Genomic DNA, 17,753 nt, shown 5'->3' on the forward strand with positions numbered 1-17,753 from the left:
CGCTCCTGGGAACCCGCTCAGAGCCGGGGTGCCACGGGGGGCCCCGCCGGGATGGGGACGGGGACGAGCCCCGTCGTGGCTTGGCCGGCCGCCCCAGCACCTGCGGCCCCTACACGAGGCCCCTGCCTGCTCTTCCCCCCCCCCCCCCCAACCCCCCCAAAAGGCCTCTCCTGCCCGCGCCAGGCGCTGCCAGCCCTGCCCCGGCCCAGCTTCCCCTCTGGCCGCCCGGCGAGCCCCCCCTCCCCGCCATTGCACCAGTTCAAACCAGTCCGGTGCGGCGCTGGGCCCAGGGGCTTCCCGGTCTGGGTGGGGGCCACTGGGACAGAGCCCAGGTGCCAGCAGAGCCCCCCCAGCTCCGCTGGCTGGGCTGGGGTCCCCCAGCCCCCCCCCCCCCCCCCCCCCACTGGCCGGCCAGATGTCGTGGCTGGGGGACCTGGGGTGACCCCAGTGCAGCCGGCGGGGTGCCAGGTCTTTGGGCCACCCCGCTACTGGCACAGCCGGGGTGTTGCATCCCCCCCACCGGCCCCAGCTATGGCACAAAAACCCACCAGGAATAGCACGGGCACAAGAGGCTGGGGGGGGGGGGGGGGGGGGGGGGTGCCACGGGGCAGAGACTTCCCAGCGGCACGGTGGGCTCGGGGATGGCGGCGGTGAGGGGTGCCAATGCCAGGCCCACGCCGCCCCGAGGGGGGACGGTGACCCCGGGGCTTGGCGAGCCGGGAGCGGTGCCAGCGCTGCAGGCGGGCGGGCAGGCAGGGCTCAGTCGTCGTCCCCGTCCCCGTCCCCCCCCCCGCGTCGCGGCAGCACGGCGCTGCTGGCACTTGGCAGGGCTGGCAGCGGCAGGCTGGCACCGCCACGAAGGTCGGGCAGCCCCGGCAGCCCCCCGTGCCGGGGTGGTGCGGGTGGGTTGGCAGGATCCAGCCCCACTTGCCCCGGTCTGCGCCGCCACCGCTGCCCGGGTCATTGTCCCCACAGCTGCTGGCAGGACACGGGTCACCGTGGGACCCGCCATCCCTTCTTGTCCCGCTGCGGACGGCGCTGGCACTGCCGCTCCTCGCCAGAGCCCGCTAGTGACTGCCAGGGCTGTGGGGCGGGGGGGGGGGGGGGGGTGGTAGGGTGGGGGGCATGTCCTGCTGGTGGCTCTAGCTTGTCACCGTCCCCACCCCACCCCAGTGCCCACGACCGCCACACTGTCCGGGGTTATGGCAGCCCCCAAAGGTGTCCCCAGGAGTGGCCATGGCTCCGGTCCCCAAGCCGAGGCTGGTGCCACGGTCACCCCTTGCCAGGCACGTGGTGGCCGCGGGGACCCCGGCTGGGGGGTGGGGGGGGGGTGGGGGGCCGAGGCCATCCCACTCCCCAGGGAGCAGCCCCACGGCGGTGCCACCAGCAGCACACACCCTGCCACCTCCGCCTGGGGACATGGCCGGACCGCGTGGGGACAAGAGCGGGGCTGGTCCCCAGATGCCCAGCGGGTTGGACCCTGGGGTTTGGCAGCAGCGGGGGCCCGGGTTGGGGGGGGGGGGACACACACACGGGGACCCCGGGTTAGGGGGAGGTGGTCACAGCAGGGTGACACAAAGACACAGGGCAGGGGAGGTGGCCACTGGCAGAGGGGGTTTCTCCATGTGGGGCAGGGGGACAAGCCCCTGCGGCAGGGCCCGGGGACATTAGGGACAATTTGTGGCAGCCCTTGACCCCCGCTGCTGGCACCTCGAGGAGGGGGTGGCCCCCAAAACCCAGCTTGGCCACCCCACCCCGAGAAACCGGCAGCCCCCCCGTGTTGGGGACCGGGGCAGGGGGGGGGGGGACGGGGACACAGACACACACCGGACACCGGCGGCTGACGGGCGGTGGCAGCGCCGGCGTGGGGCCGTGATGGGGCTGCCCTGCGACCCCCCCCCCCCCAGCCAAAGCCACCCCTTCACCCTCCCCACACGGTGGGGACACCGGTGGGTCCCCGGGGGTGGCCGCAGCTGGGCAGAGCCACCGAACACGTCCCCGCCGCAGCCCCCGCCCCGCGGCCAAGGTCAGGACACCCACCCCGGCTGCGGGGGGACAGCGGGTGACGGCCACCCCCCGACACCCACCGGGCAGTGTGTGTGTGTGTGTGGGGGGGGGGGGGTATCCCCTCTCTGCGCACCCCCCCCCCCCATGTCGTCCCCCCCCCCCGTCTACAGGGAGCCCCTCGCTCCCGTCGCCTCCCCCCCGTGCCCCGGGGCTGGAGCGGGGCCACGTTCTCCCCCCCCCCCCCCCCCGCAACCGCTCCCCACGGCGCGGGGGACTGCAGGTGCCAAGCCAAGGGACCCCCCCACACCCCCCCCCCCCCGGGGCAGGCTCCCGGAGCTCCCCGCGGGGCGGAGAAGGGGCTTCCCGGGAGGATGTTCCCCCCCCCCCCGCCCGCCCCGGGTAGCAGCATCCTCCTCCTTACACCCCCCCACCCCCACCCCCTCCGCCGCGGGCGCGGCGGCGCGACAAAGCGCCGGTCCCCGGTGCGCGATCGTACCTGCGGCGGGGGGCTCAGCGCCGGCGGCGGGCGGGGAGCGGGGCGGGGAGCGGGGCTTGGCGGAGCGGGCCCCCCCCGCTGCCGGGCCGCCGGGCCGCTCCGCCACATCTGCAGGGGCTGGGGGCGGGGGGCGGCGGCCGCGGCGGCGGCGGGGCTCTGCCCCCCCCCCCCCCCCCCCGGTCCCCCGGGCGGCGGCGGCGGCGGCGGAGGGCGGCGGCGGCGGCGGCGGCGGGGCGGGGGCTCTGCCCGCCGTGATTTATGGCCGCCCCGCACCGACCGGCCCGGCCCCGGCTGCGGGCGGGAGCTGGGCGGGGGCCGGGGCCGGCCCCTCCCCGCCGCGGGGGGCACCGGGGGGCACGGGGGGGGGCACGCCCCGTGGGGGGGCCGGGGACACACACGCACGGACACGCGGGGACACCCTCACCCCACCCCGCTCCCCCCGCGCAAGGTCACCCCGGCGCTGCGGCAAAGCCGAGCCCCCCCCCCCCCCCCTCTCCCCGGCTGTCTCCGTGTCCCCCCCCCCCCCCCGGGGACGTGGCGGGGGGGGGGGGGGGGGACACGGACCCCCGGCGGCGGCGGCGGCGCAGGAAGCGGGGGGGCGGCGCCCACCGGAGCGGCCTCCCCGCCCCGCAACGGGGCCGCTCGGGGACGGCGGGTGTTGGGGGTTGGGGGGGGGGGGGGTCACACCGAAGGGGGGGGATCCCCCCCCCCCCCCCTCCCCGCAGGAGCGGCGCCGCCCGCCAGCCGCGTGACGTCACAGAGCGCGCCTGGCGTCACGCCTGGCGGGGGCCTCCGCATGACGTCACCCCCGGGGGGGTTGTCCCGGGGCGCCGGGGCCGCGGCTCCTTCCGGCGGCAGGATGTGGCGGGGCCGGCCCGGATGCTGCAGCCCTCACCGGGGGAGGGGGGGGGGGGGGGGGGAAACTCCCTCCCCGGGGCCCGCGGGTGGGTTGTGGGGGGGGACGACACACACACACTGGCCCACGCGGGGGGGCGGGGGCACGCCGCACCTGTGGGGATTTTGCGGGGGGGGGGGACGGGGACACATAGCTGCTGTGTTCTCACCAGCCCCGCCACAAAAGGGGGGGACACGAGGGGGGGGGGGGGGGGCAGCACTGGCCCACGCGGGTGGCCGAAGTCACACCCCACCCGTGGGGGGGGGGGGGGGAGCTGCTGTGTCCCCAGCAGTGACCTCCTCCTCCCTGGGCCGGTGGCTGTGGAGTAGCTGCCACCACGTTTGCATCCTTTCTTCCCTTTTTTGAAGGTTTTTTTTCCCCCAAAATGGGAGGGGGGTGAGCCCCTATGTCTCTGCCCCCCCCCCAAAAAAAAAAAAAAAAAAACCAAAATGGAAATGGGCTGAGCTGCGCCTTGGGGAAGCGTGAGGTGGGGGGTGGAGGGGCTTCAATGCCACCCACGGCGGTCGTGGCCCCCGTGGGGACAGGGGCCACGCAGTGGTGACACGGTGGCTCGGTGTCCCCAGCCCGGCTTTCCCTTTGGGCCACCGGTACCCCGTCACTGGGTGCCAACGTCACCCCACTCCCCCCATTCCAAAGTCCTCCCAGATGGGGGGCACGGGGCCCCCACCCCAGGGACACATGGGTCCCCTGGCACAACACAGGCAGGGACAGCCACCAGCGTGGTTTTGGGGACCCCTCCGGCTGCTTGGCAGCGTTACGGGGTGGCAGGGGGTGATGGGCGACCACGGCGGAGGGAGGGGGGGGGGGGGGGGTTCCCTTTGCCCCCCCACCCCCAGGCTCAGGACCACGGCCGACTGCCGGCATGGAGCAGCTGGGTGATGCCGTGGCCTGGCCGGATCCCTGCCGGAGCGCTGGCTGCCACCACCCGCTCCCTGGGGGGGGGGACACGGTGGGGGGACACGGGTGTCCCCCCGCTATGGGGGGATACCCCAGCCCCCGGCGTCAAGGCCTCCCGTGGCGGGCTGGGCAGGGGGCCCACCGGGCCAGGGACAGGCAGGGACCAGGCAGAACCAGTCCTGCCAGCTCCTGAGCGGGGCTGGGCTGGGGGGGGGGGGGTCAGGGGGCGGGGGGATGTGCCCCCACACTGCTCTCTGGGGCCGGATCCTGCCCACCCGGGGTGCCAGGCCAGCTCTGGGACCCCCCCTGTGCCCTTGGTCGCTCGCCACGGCCCAGCTCGGGTGGCCTCGGCTGGCCCTGGCCCCACGCAGGTAGTACTGGGGGGGCTTTGGGCACAGAGGGGGGATCAGGCAGCCCCCCCCACCCCCACCCCCACCCCAGGGCCTGGGGGTCCCTGAGGTTCCGCACGGCTCCTGCCAGCCCCCACACAGCCCCTGTCAGCCCTGTGCCCCCCTGCCCGTCCCCAAAGCCCCCCACCAGCCATATGACCCCTGTCACCCCCAAACCCCTGAGCCCCGAGGCTGCTGTGAGCCCCACGGCCCCTGCCAGCCCAAAGCCCCCCCAGCAGCCCCCATGACCCCTGCCAGCACCCCCAGGGCCCCCCCCAACTCCCAAAGCCCCCTGCCAGCCACATCAGCCCTGTCACCCCCAAACCCCGGAGCCCTGTGGCAGCCCCAAGGCTGCTGTGAGCCCCACGGCCCCTGCCAGCCCCCAGAGCCTCTGGTGACCCCCCCACTCTGCCCCCCGGCAGCCCCCTCCCCTGCCATGTGTGCACCCCTGTCCAGCAGGGCCAGGCTCTGTGGCACGCCGGGGGGGCAGAGTCGGGGGCACAGCACCCTGGGGTGGGGGGGGGGGGGGAGCAGGGGCTGCCAGGCCCTGCTGGGGATAGGGTGGGCTGGGGTGGGGCTGGGATCAGATGGGATAGAACAGGATGGGACAGGGATAGAACAGGCCGGGATGGGATGGGGTGGGACAAGATGGGATGGGGATAGGGCCCGACAGGATGGGGTAGGGTAGGACAGGATGGTATGGGATATGCTGGGATGGGGATAGGGTGGGATAGGATAGGATGGGATGGGGATAGGACAGGATTGGATGGGACGGAATGGATACGGGACAGGATGGATATAGGGCAGGATAGGATGGGACAGGATCAGGTAAGGTTGGACAGGATGGAACAGGATGGGACAGGATCGGATAAGGTTGGACAGGATGGAACAGGATGGCACGGGGACAGGATAGGATGGGATAAGATGGGATGGCAACAAGACAGGTCAGGATAGGGTGGGATAGGATGGTATGGGATGGCAGAGGATAGGATGGGATAGGATGGTATGGGGATAGGGCAGAATGAGATGGGACAGGATGCGGATAAGGCAGGATAGGATGGGAACAGGACAGGGTGGGATAGGATGGTATGGGATGGCAGAGGATAGGATGGGATAGGATGGTATGGGGATAGGGCAGAATGAGATGGGACAGGATGCGGATAAGGCAGGATAGGATGGGAACAGGACAGGGTGGGATGGGGCAGGGTCAGATGAGGTTGGACAGGATGGGATGGGATGGGGACAGAATAGGATGGGATAGGATGGGATCAGAACAAGACAGCTCAGGATAGGATGTGATGGGGACAAGACAGCATCAGGATGGGATGGGATGGGATGGGATGAGGTACAATGGGATGAGGATAGGATGTGATAGGTATGGGATGGGAACATGACAAGTTAGGGTAGGATAGGATAGGATAGGATAGGGACAGGGCTGGATGCGGTGAGGACAGGGCCAGATGGTATAGGATGGGGTGGGATAGGGCTAGGACAGGATGGGTTGGGATGAGGTAGGATAGGATGAGGATACGATGTGATAGGTGTGGGATGGGGACAAGACAGGTTAAGATAGGATAGGATGGGATGGGATAGGATAGGGTAGGGACAGAGCTGGATGGGATGGGGTCAGAACAGGATGGGATAGGATGGGATGGGGACAAGACAGGTCAGGGTAGGATGGGATAGAGCTGGGATAGGATGGGATGGGATGAGGTAGGATAGGATGGGATGGGGAGGGGATGGAATGGAATGGGGACAGGGCTGGAAGGGATAGGATGAGGATAGGATGGGATGGGGATCGGGTGGAGACAAGACAGGTCAGGATAGGATGGGAGAGGGTGGGATAGGGCTGGGAGGGGATGGGATGGGGTAGGATTGGGTGCGGATAGGATGGGATGGGGATGGGAAAAAGACGGGTCGGGATAGGATGGGATGGGGTGGGTTAGGATGGAATGGGGACAGGGCCGGCTGGGATGGGGACAGGTCAGGATGGGATGGGGATGGGAAAAAGACGGGTCGGGATAGGATGGGATGGGGTGGGTTAGGATGGAATGGGGACAGGGCCGGCTGGGATGGGGACAGGTCAGGATGGGATGGGATGGGACGGGGACAAGACAGGTCAGGATAGGGTGGGACAGGGCCAGGACAGGACGGGATGGGGTCAGGCCAGGATGGGACGGCACGGGACGGGGACAAGACGGGTCAGGACAGGGTGGGACGGGACGGGGACGGGACAGGACGGGACGGGGACAAGACGGGTCAGGACGGGATCGGGGGGCGAGGGGGGGGGGGGGGACAGCAGCCCCCCCCCTCCCCCCCGCGCGGGGGGTGGTGCCGGGGATCGCTCCCTCTCCCTCCCCCCCTCCCCGCGCCGTCCTTTGTTTACATGGGCCGGTGGCTGGCGGAGGCGGCGCCGCCGGGGGCGGGCGGGGGGAGGCGGCGGGCGGGCGGGCGGGAGCCGCCGCGCTCGCACCAGCTGTTTCCCGCCTTGAGCCGCAGGCAGAGGCCGCCGGAGCCGGAGCCGGAGCCGGAGCCGGAGCCGGGCCCGGCCGCTCCCCCCCCGCGCCTCCCCGGCATGGAGTACTTCATGGTGCCGGCCCAGAAGGTGCCCTCCCTGCAGCACTTCAGGAAATCCGAGAAGGAGGTCATCGGCGGGCTCTGCAGGTGGGGGCGCGGGGGGAACCCCGGCTTTGGGGGAAAAAGCAAAGAAAAAAAAATAAATTGCGTTTTTAGGGTGGGGTTTTTTTTTTTGAGGGGGGGGGTGGTGTGTGAACTGATGGCGGGGGGGGGGGGGGGGAAGAAGCGCAGCGCGGCCGCCGCAGCCCCACCGCCCGCACGTGGTCCCGGCCGCGCACATGGGGCCGGGCGGCCACGCGTGGCCGGGAGGGGGGAGGCGCCGCCCGCCCGCTTCCCCCCCCACTTCGTCCCCCCCCCCCTTCCCCCGTGGGGAGCTGTGGGTGGGTTTTTGGAAGGAGGGGGGGGGGTGTTTAAAGGAGTGGGGGGGGTCCGGCGGAGTGTGCGTGGGGGGGGTGTGTGTGTTTACTGCCGGGCCTGGCCGTGACTCTGCAGCCCTCCCGGAGGAGGCGGGTCGTGGCCGGGGCTGCCGGGACATGTAGTGCAGGGAGGCGGCGGCACAAAGCCCGGGGACGCGGGGGGAGCCCCGGCGGATCGAGGGAGCCCCCCCCCCCCCGCCCCTTACCACCACCACCACCACCGGCCGGGGATGGGGCTGGAGCCACGGGGGCCGCTGCGAACCGGCGGGGCCTGGCGGAGGGTGGTGGTGGGGCGGGAAGGTGGCGGGCGGACGGGCCCCCGCCACGCGTGTGGGGGACGGCCCAGGCCCCTCGGGACCACGCGGGGCGGCCCTCGGTGTTCCCGGACCCGCGGGGCGGCACAGGATTCCCCCCCACCCCCGCTCTGGGCCCTGCCCCGCCGTGGGGCCGGCCTGAGCGGCCGGGCCCTGCCGCCTCCGGGGGGGGCAGCCCGTGCCCCGAGGGGCCCTTGTGGGGCAGCCCGGGCCCGTGGAGTTCCTGTGGGGCTGCTCGGACCCCGAGGGGCCCGGCCCCGCGGTGGGGCAGCCCTCGGTAGCCAGGCCCCACTACCCGTGTGGGGTGGCGCGGGCCCCTCAGGGCCCCGTGGGGCAGCCCCGGCCCCTCCAGGCCTAGCCCCGCTGTGGGGCAGCCCTGCCCCAGCCCACACGCTCTCTCCCCCCCACCCCCCTACGGGGGCAGTCCTGCCCCACATCCCCGCTGCCCCACAGGCTCACCTGGGGTGGGGGGCTGTGCCCGGTGATGCTCAGGGGATGCCCACACCCGAGGCCCACTGGGGGTGCAGCTGCGGGGCAGGGATCCAGGGCGGTGGGGCGGCTTCACCGGGGTCCCCCACGCTAGTCACTGCGGGTGGCTGTGGCCCGGCGTGGGCCCGTGGCCTGGGTGGGAGGGCAACCGCCTGGGGCAGGGAAATGCGGCCATCTTGCCCAGGGCTGGGGGGCTGCACGGCCCCACGCCCGCCCCCGGGATGGGGCAGAGCTCTGGGGGAGCCTTGCTGTCTTTCCACCGCCCTGAGCTCCGGGACGCCCTGCCTGGAGCTCTAGGAGCTCAGGGGCACCCTGCCTGCACCCCCCAGGAGCTGGGGGATGCCCTGCCCTCGAAATCGAGGATACTCTGCCTGTGAGCTTGGGGACACCCTGCCTGCAAGCTCGGGGTGCTCGGGGACACCCTGCCTGCGAGCTCAGGTATACCCTGCCTGCGAGCTCGGAGACAGCCTGCCTGCAAGCTGAGGGAGCTTGGGGACGCCCTGCCTGCAAGCAAGCTTGGGGATACCCTGCGTGTAAGCATGGGGCTACTCTGCTTGCAAGCTCGGGGACACCCTGCCTGTGACCTCAAGGAGCTTGAGGCACCCTGCCTGCAAGTTTGGGGACACCCTGCCTGCACGGCCATGCCTCCCCTACCCACCGGCACAAACCGCAGCACTAGTTGTGGGCAGCGGTGGACACGAGCGGGCAGAGTTGGGTATCTGCCATGGGCCTGCCGAGCCCCCAGCCTCCTCGCCAGGCAGCGGCGGCAGTGGCTGGCTCTGACATCCCCACCGGGCTGTGCTGGGGGTTGCCATGCCACCGGGGCAGGAAGGAGCAAATTCTACTTGCTTGACCCAAACCCCACCGGGCTGGGGACACTCCAGGGGCTTCTCTCCTGTGCCAGCGCTCCGGTGGGTGCCACCCGCTCCCCCTGCCTCTGTCCTGCCCCATCCCTGGCGGTGCTGGGTGCCAGGCCCACTTCTGAATGCATGGGTTTTTTCCCCCTTTCTGTATTTTGCTGTCACTTCTCAGGTCTCTTCCCAGGAAGAGCAGCCGGCGCAGGTTGCGGGAGGTCTGCCGGCGAGGAAGCAGGCTCTTCCTCCTTCCCCGGTATTTAAGAAACTGCTTCCGCGCTTCCCAGTCCTTGGCCTTTCCGTCCCATTCCCTTTACGTGGCCGCGGCTGGCGGTCCAACATCCCAGAGTGGCTCTCTGGCCAGCTCCCTGGCCCCACCAGGCATCACTGCAAGGAGACAAGGGACAGACCCTGTCCGTATGAACGGGCAACATCCCTGAGACCTGCTGGGGTTTGGCATATTTTGGGGATGAGTTTGGGGATGAGTTTGGGGCTGGTTTTTGTCGGGAGCGGGGAGGCAGGTGCTGGCCACTGCCAGATTGGAGCCCTGTGCCGCAATCCCACCATAGGCAGCTCTTGGTCTACATGCAGACAGCTGCTCCCGGCAAGTGGGCCAGACCCCCAGGCACCCATCCCAGCCCCACACCACCCGGGACACCTATTGGGAGCTCCGTGGGAGGGATCCAGTGCAGCGAGTGCTCGGCACCCAGCGCCAGCCTGCACTGACACACTGCCTCGGTGGCTGGGGACAAAAGTCTTCCCGGCCCTGTGGACTGAGCTGGGATCCTTCCCCACCCCACTGGGATGCGCTGGGATCCTTCCACATCCCCTTGGAATGAGCTGAGATCCTCCCCTGTCCCCCTGGGCTGAGCTGTTGTCCTTCTCCATCCCTCTGGGCTGAGCTGTTGTCCTTCTCCATCCCTCTGGGTTGAGCTGTGGTCCTTCTCCATCCCCCTGGGCTGAGCTGGGATCCTTTCCCATCCGTCCTGGATGAGCTGGGATCTTTCCCTGTCCCTGTGTATCTTGGAGGAGTTGCGGTGCCTTCCCTGGTCGCAACAGACGATGGGTGGCCTGGGAGGGCTCAAGGCACTCCCTGGGCACACAGCAGTGCTGTGAGCAGGGCTTGGCTTTGCTGCTTAGAACCCTGGGCTCCCAAACCTCCGTGGTTCCTCCATGGCCTCACAGGGAAGGCAGGGCTTTGCTTTCCAGCCCAGTGTTGGCAAGGCGCTGGGTGGGATGGGCCCGTCTCCCCATGCTGGAGCCGCCGGGCACCTGGGCTGGAGGCCGAAGCCCGTCTTATCTCGCCTCGCGCCGGCAGCCTGGCCCTTGTGTTTAGTCTTCGGTGCCTTGCAGCATCTCTGGCGCCGGCGGCCTGACTTGCATCTGGTGGGTGCTGGGTGCTTGCGTGCACCCTGGAGAGAGCTGCTGCTGGCAGCAGCAGGGAGGTGAAACGGCCGGTGGCGTGGCGGGGGCTGCCAGTCACGTTGCTTTGGCGTAATGGCCAGCTATTGCCCCGATGCTTGGCTTATTAATTGCTGGTGCTGGCCACTGCCCAGCAGGCTTACCATTGCCACGATCCAAAACCCTTGCCAAGATTTGGTTGCCCTGCTCCCTGGGCTGTCTTGGGGAAGAAGCGGGGTGTGGCTGAAGAAGCTGGACCCCCACAGCGGTGGGCTTTGCTCAGAGGGCTGGTGCCGGGCACCCATGCGTGTTGGCCTTGGCCGGCTGAAGCCCTTCTTGCCGCCATCCCTGCTTGCTGCCAGCGGCATTGCCGGCTCTGGGAGGTATTTCCCAGCCCATCTGCAGGGCGAGGGCGCGGGGGGCGAGGAGGCGGCGGCAGGAAGCAGGCAGGAGCTGCGGCTTGGGGTGGGACGGGGGCTTCTCTGCTGGGAGCTGTCATCTGGAAGCCATCAGTGGGGCGGGAAGGAGGGAGCCGCCTTCCTGGGGCCACACACGCCGACCGGCCCCGCAGGGACCCAGCCGGCCGGCTTGCAGCCTGCCTTGCCCGTCCGGGGGTCCGTGCTGTGCCCTGCCTTTCCCTCGGCTCCACCCGCCCAGGCTTGCCACCAGCGCTGGTGCTGGGCAGCCCTTGTCCGAGCCCAGCAGAGACACGGGGCTGCAGCGGGGCTGCCGTTCGGTCGATGCATCCCCCAGAGCTTTGGATATGAGGCTGGAGAAACCCACCCAGCCGCTTTTGTGCTCTCCAGCACTGCAGCCATCATCCGCTCTGTGTTTCCCATCCCTTTGGTGGCTCGGCATCATCGTTGCAAAGCAAGGGGGGACCCGGTGGAGGCAAGCTGGCGGCAGGGGTGCAACCCCCTCCTCCCTAACCCCGTGCCTCTCTCACAGCTTGGCTAACATCCCGTTGACTCCGGAGACCCAGCGGGACCAGGAGCGACGGATACGCAGGGAAATCGCCAACAGCAACGAGAGACGGCGGATGCAGAGCATCAATGCTGGCTTCCAGTCTCTGAAAACCCTCATCCCACACACGGACGGGGAGAAGCTCAGCAAGGTGAGCAGGACGTCACCGGGGCTGCAGCAATGTGGGATGCAGATGCCAGTCCTGCACGCAGAGGTTTTTGGTGTTACTTTTTGGCAGGATGGGGCTGTAAGAATAATTGGGGATATTTGCATATGTTATTTCAGCGATGGAGGTCTCTTCTGGGGAGGTTGCAGTGGTGGGGTAGGTGTGCGTCGCAAACCTGATGTCCTGGAGCGGGCTGGGTGCGTGTGACAGCACCCAGTGCCCCAGGAGCAGGGTGGCATGTGCCTGGGTGACAAGGTGGCCCCGCTGTGCATGGGCGAGAAGGTGGCACTTAGCAGCTGGTTGGATTCCTGAGATGGGTGAACTGGAGGTTCGCTGTGGTAGAAATCCCAGGGAAGCCCTGGGGGTGAAGCAGACCCTGGATGGAGACACAGGAGCTGGGCAAGGAGCGGTGCTGCTGCCTCCTGGGCAGGGAGAGAGCTCAGCAGGAGGGGGAGTTGGGGGGACGCCGGAGTTTCTCCTGCCTCAGCCTGCCCCTCCCGGCTCTCCTGCAGGCGGCCATCCTCCAGCAGACTGCCGAGTACATCTTCTCCCTGGAGCAGGAGAAGACTCGGCTACTGCAGCAGAACACCCAGCTCAAGCGGTTCATCCAGGTAACGCCTGCCTGTGCGCCCCAGGGATGGGATGGGAGGGGATGGGTCAGGAGGGGATGGGACAGCTGGCCGGGGAGGGAACATAGTTGCTGTTCTTTGTGGTCGGGGCAAGACCCTCTGCCCTGATAAGCTGGGGAACGGAGATGTTTCACACCCTCCTGGCAGGGCAGGGGAGCCCTATTCAACTTGGCATCCCTTACCTGGCAGGAGGAGAAGGGCTGGGGTCCCATTTTCCATTTGGGGTATCGGGATATGGCCCGGTGGCAGCTCCGGCTATGGGGTGGCCCGGTTGAACTGTCCTGGGTGTCACAGTGTGAGAAGTGGGTTTGCACAAGGCTGGGGGGGTGAGGACCAGGGGGATGGGCACACACAGGGCGCAAGAGCCCGTCCGTCCCCAGGTGTCAACCCCATGTGCTGCCCAGGTCTCCCGGGAGACCCTTGCCCGCAGGGAGCTGTGTTGGGGCTGGCCAAGGGGGTGGCATCACCCAGACATGGTCCGGATGGCAGGGGAGCATCAGGGCTGGTCCCCATTCCCTGACACTGCATCCCTGCGGCAGGAGTTCAGCGGCTCCTCCCCGAAACGGCGACGGGCGGAGGACAAAGATGAGGGGATCGGCTCGCCAGACATCTGGGAGGATGAGAAGGCTGAGGATCTGCGGCGGGAGATGATCGAGCTCCGGCAGCAGCTGGACAAGGAGCGCTCGGTCCGCATGATGCTGGAGGAGCAGGTGAGGCCATGCGGGGCCGGATCCGGCTGCAGCTGCGGCGCTGCCGCCTGTGCGGCACCGTGCTGGCTGTACGCAGGGCGGGCTCGCCCTCTAGCGGGCTCTGCCACGGCCGAGCTGGAACCCCCACCAGCAACGCCGGCACTGCCGTGGTGTAAGGGGGTGTAATGGGTCATCTGCTCTGGCCACCTTTGCTCGGCGCTTGGCCACGGGCTCCCTGGCTCTGCTGTGGCCACCCCATGGAGGGGTACGGCCCACAGCTGGGGACTGGGGGGGTGCCATGCTGGGAGCAGGCTGGGCTCCCCACCGATGTTGGAGCTCTCTCTGCTGGCAGGTTCGCTCCCTGGAGGCCCACATGTACCCCGAGAAGCTGAAGGTGATCGCTCAGCAAGTGCAGCTCCAGCAGCAGCAGGAACAGGTGAGGCTGCTGCACCAGGAGAAGCTAGAGCGCGAGCAGCAGATACGAACCCAGGTGAGTGTGTGGATGCTGTCCCAGCCCACCCTGGCCATAACCCACCCATGGGGACATCCCAGTAGCCTCCCACCCTGCGAGCGGTGCAGCCAGGCACACGGGCAGTGAAATACAGGGAATCGGGGCGGTTCGGCGATGTGCTTGGCACCTCCTCTGGGCTAGCTGAGTTGGACAGCAATGTCCCAGCAAAGCTCTCGCACTTGGGGAACTGGGAAAAGGTTGGCGCACGGTCCCCTGCAGCGCTTAGGGGGGCTGCACTCACAGGCTTGGACCATGCCATGGCAGCTTCCAAGCGGCTCCATTCCCTGGTGTGGAGGGCTTTGTATGGGAAAAGCTGCTTTCTGGCAGGCAGGGATTCAGCTTGGTGCTAGTGAGCCCCTGGCTTTCCAAGGTTGTGCTGGGAGGTGCTGGATGCGGCCGCCCTCGACTTGCCCCTCCACGGCGCTGTGTCCCTCCCCGCTAGGTTCTTCCTGCTGGTCACGGGTGGAGAGCAGCTCCCACTCCAGTGAGCTGCGGTCCTGCTCCAGCTCCCACCAGCCACATTTCCTCACCCTCGGGCGATGAACGGGTATCCAACCCATCCGTGGGTGATGCCAGCAGTCCTGATGACACTGCTGCCAGCAATTGATGCAGGTGATGCTCCACGTGCTGGAGTGGGTGGTTTGTAGCAGCCTGGAGGCCATCTCTGGGGGTTTACCTCTCACTGGGTGACTCCCACTGAGTTTTGGGGACCCCCAAACTGCTCCCTGCCACCTGCCAGGCTGGGAAAGGGGAGCGAGCGAGCTGGCAGGTGGTGCTGCCTGGCAGACGTGGCAGGACTGCGGGGGATAGGAGCCTTCAGACTTTTCCCCCGGCACAGTTGGATTTGCCAACGGTTGGGGGAGCCTTACGCCAGCCTGGTGCAGTGAGGAGGCGAGCATGGTGCCGGCACCCTGTCCTTGCTCACTGCTGCCCTCGAGCTCAGCCCTGGGGCTTGCTGGCCTGGGGACCTTCAAAGGGAGGGAGAAAAACCAGCTTCCTCCCTCCTTTGGCTTCTGCGGAGCTGCGTCCCCGCAGAATCTCCTGGCCGCCTCCCGGGGAAGTTCAGCCTATTTTTAGGTGAACTCTCCTTAGCCTCCTGCTAGGGCGGATCTTCCCATCCGCTGATTTAATGAGGATCTCCGAGGGGTGCGGCGGGTTCCCAGCTGCGCAGGTCAGGGCGATGGGAGGGCTGGCACTTGCCTCTCCTGGCTTAAAAGCCCAAATCTTTTCCCCTTCAGGGTATGGGCAATCCTTCACATTCCGCTTTGCCAAAGCTAAGGTGATGGCAGCTCTCAGCTGGCACCCTCTCGCGTCCATCTGGGACAGGTGAACCGGAGCAGCTGAGCTGCTGCTTCAGCTTTTATGGGCTCTCAAAGGAGTTTGCACTCCGCAGACAAGCGTGATGCTCTTCCTGTCACTGCTGTGCCCAGGTCCGTGCTGACTGCGGGGGATTTTGCTTCTCTCCCCAGCTCCTGCCATCACATGCTCCCCCAGCGCCCACCCACCACCCCACCGTGATCGTTCCAGCGCCGCCTCCCTCCCATCACGTCACTGTGGTCACCATGGGCCCGTCCTCTGTCATCAACACAGTCTCCACGTCCCGGCAAAACCTGGACACCATCGTTCAGGTAAGGGGGGCACTGGGGAGGACCACAGTGGGGGCGGGGGCTTTGAGGGCTTCTGAACCCCCTTGGGTGAATCAGAGCGGGGGACACGATGTCCTGACAGCAGTCGGTTGCCCTCGGCAGGCGATCCAACACATTGAGGGGACGCAGGAGAAGCAGCTGCAGGAAGAGGAGCAGAGACGTGCTGTCATCGTGACGCCGGCACGCGCTTGCCCCGAGCCTTCCGCCTCCGACACCGCCTCCGACACCGAGGGCAACGACAGTGACTCCATGGACCAGAGCAAAGAAGAGCCCTCGGGAGACGGGGAGCTGCCCTGACACCCCCTGGCTGGCAGCTGGGGAGGGGAGCCGGGGTGGGGTGGGGGGGAAACGTCAGAGAATATGCTGAAATTTTTAAAAAATACAACGCGATTTGGGTCTCTTTTATGACCTTTTTCCAATACTGTAAAGCAGAGCGCTAGAAGCAGGCAAAGGTCACCCTTCAGCTCCCGGGGGGGGCAGCTTGGGGGGGGGTGGGCGCTCAAGGGCGGCCACACAGGGATGCGGGGGGCTTGGGGCGCAGCGGGACAGTGGCGGGGGAGTGTTAGGGATGGGGGGGGTCGCTGCCCCCCACCCTGTTTTATCAGCCCCCCCACCACTGACCCATGGGGTATCCTGCCAACCTGGCAGCAGTCCCAGTGTTCCCAATGGCATTCCCTTGGGTCGGGGCCTTTGGTTGGGATCTTAATTTGTTTTTTCTTCCTCTTTTGTGTTTTTTTTTTTTTAATTAAATGTTCATTTTTAAGCAGGGGGGAGATGCCAAGTGACACGGCAGCAAAGGCAGGACAGGGACCCCCAGCTTCGGGGTACAACCAGCCCCACCACAGCTTCTGCACCCTGCATGGGGCAGAGAAAACCCCTTTGGAGAGTAAAAAAATCCCGGGATTATGCCACCGGAGCACAGGCAGGAGGGCTGGCATGTGCCATCCCCCCGGCATTTCCAACGCCCACCTCCTTGACACGGGGATGGCGGTTTGGGGAATGATTTTACACCCCTGTCCCTGTCCCTGTCCCCATCCCTGTCCCCTCATCCTGCTCCCATCCCTCCTTTAAGCACTTAATCCGGTTCACGGGGTCCGTCAGCTCCGAAGAGCTTTTCTATTTCGTGATTGTGTCGCTTGGGTCTGTCGTGGCGGGCGGGGGGGGGGGGGTCCCCATTTTGTGTGTGTCCCCCCCCCTTGCCCCTGCCGCCCCCCGCCCGGCTGTAGGGTTTTAGGCCAGTTGTGTGTAGAGCCTTGGTGGTATTTGGTAGGTTCCCCCCCAGCCGCAGCTGTTTCTCGGTTCCTTTCCCTTTTTTTTTTTTTTTGTATTTTTTTTACAATTTTCAGGTCTTTGTGTTGATTGAGAAGCTATTCTATTTTGTTAAGAAAGTGGAAAAAAAAAAAAGAGGCTCGTGCCTTTGTAAAGAAACAAAATAAAGTTTGTACTTGGTTTTTTAGAAGCTCGGTCCCAGTGTTAACGTTTGTGGGAGGGGATGGGGACAGGGACGGATCCGGTTCCTGCGGGACACTGGTCCCTCTCAGGGGACCTGGGGCTTGTGGGGAGGGCAGGGGAGCGCTGCCTGCATTGGGAATCACAGGCAGGGAGTGGGCAGGAGGCAAAGGCAGAAGGATGCCGGCCCTGGCGAGGTTTCCAGCTGAGCGGCTGGGCTATATTTAAAGGCTCAGTGCTGCCAGCGCAGCCCGTATGTGCTATGAGCATGTCAGGGCTCAGCTCACTGCTGAGATGGGGGCGGGGGGCTCTGGGGCTCGTTTTAGTGAGGCAGCTTGGCTGGGGTGGGGGGCCGGCGTCAGGCTTTGTGTCCCCCTGCCCTGGGGATGGCACCTGTGGTGCTCCAGGATTGGGGTGTCCCTGTGGCTTAGGGGGGGGTACCCATCTCTTCGTGGCTCTCTGTGGGGCTGCTGGCTTGCCTTTTGGCTCTGTTGGGGGTCGAGGCACCCATCTTCCTCCATGGCTTTTTTTGGGGGGGGCACCTGTCTTTTCCCATGGGTCACCCACCTCTCGGCATCCCCCCATGGCCATGGGTCTCTCCTGCTCCCCCTCCACACCATGGCCCTCCACGGTGCCCAGCCGACGGCCGGCTCCTGCCTGCTCCCCCACCATTTTCCCCTCCCCATCACCCCCATCTCAGAGCCGGGGGCTCCCCCTGCTCCCACACTTGCAGGGGGCTTGTGGGCTGTTGTCTTCCTCCCACAGCCATGGCCCTCCAAAAGTGGCTCCTCCAGTGATGGAGCCCAGGGGCCACTCTGCCACGACCAGGCTTTGGGGACAGCGCTGCATGGCCGTCCCCTACAAGTGAGGGTGACATGAGCTGGTGACCTTGTATCTCCAGCTGCTGTCATCCCCCATGGCATGCTGCCGGCGTGGTGCCAGTG

General features: G+C 67.4%; 2 protein-coding genes across 3 annotated transcripts in view; one reads left to right on the forward strand and one right to left on the reverse strand.

Annotated features, from left to right (window-relative positions):
- Positions 1 to 17,753, reverse strand: part of GLIS2 (GLIS family zinc finger 2) — a 300,390-nt gene that overhangs the window by 6,749 nt on the left and 275,888 nt on the right. The window lies entirely within an intron of this gene.
- On the forward strand, positions 7,194 to 16,747 carry TFAP4 (transcription factor AP-4). Of its 2 annotated transcripts, none has more exons than XM_049791165.1 (7): positions 7,194 to 7,369; positions 11,705 to 11,870; positions 12,398 to 12,496; positions 13,054 to 13,224; positions 13,556 to 13,693; positions 15,184 to 15,342; positions 15,463 to 16,747. In XM_049791165.1, the coding sequence occupies exons 1-7, from the start codon at positions 7,281 to 7,283 to the stop codon at positions 15,655 to 15,657; spliced, it is 1,017 nt and encodes a 338-aa protein (XP_049647122.1). In that variant the 5' UTR covers positions 7,194 to 7,280; the 3' UTR covers positions 15,658 to 16,747. The 2 variants fall into 2 exon arrangements, with proteins under 2 accessions (XP_049647122.1, XP_049647121.1); XM_049791164.1 differs by lacking the exon at positions 7,194 to 7,369 and adding an exon at positions 9,420 to 9,611.

Source organism: Accipiter gentilis, chromosome 33 (assembly GCF_929443795.1).
Source record: "Accipiter gentilis chromosome 33, bAccGen1.1, whole genome shotgun sequence".
Lineage (NCBI taxonomy): Eukaryota > Metazoa > Chordata > Aves > Accipitriformes > Accipitridae > Astur > Astur gentilis.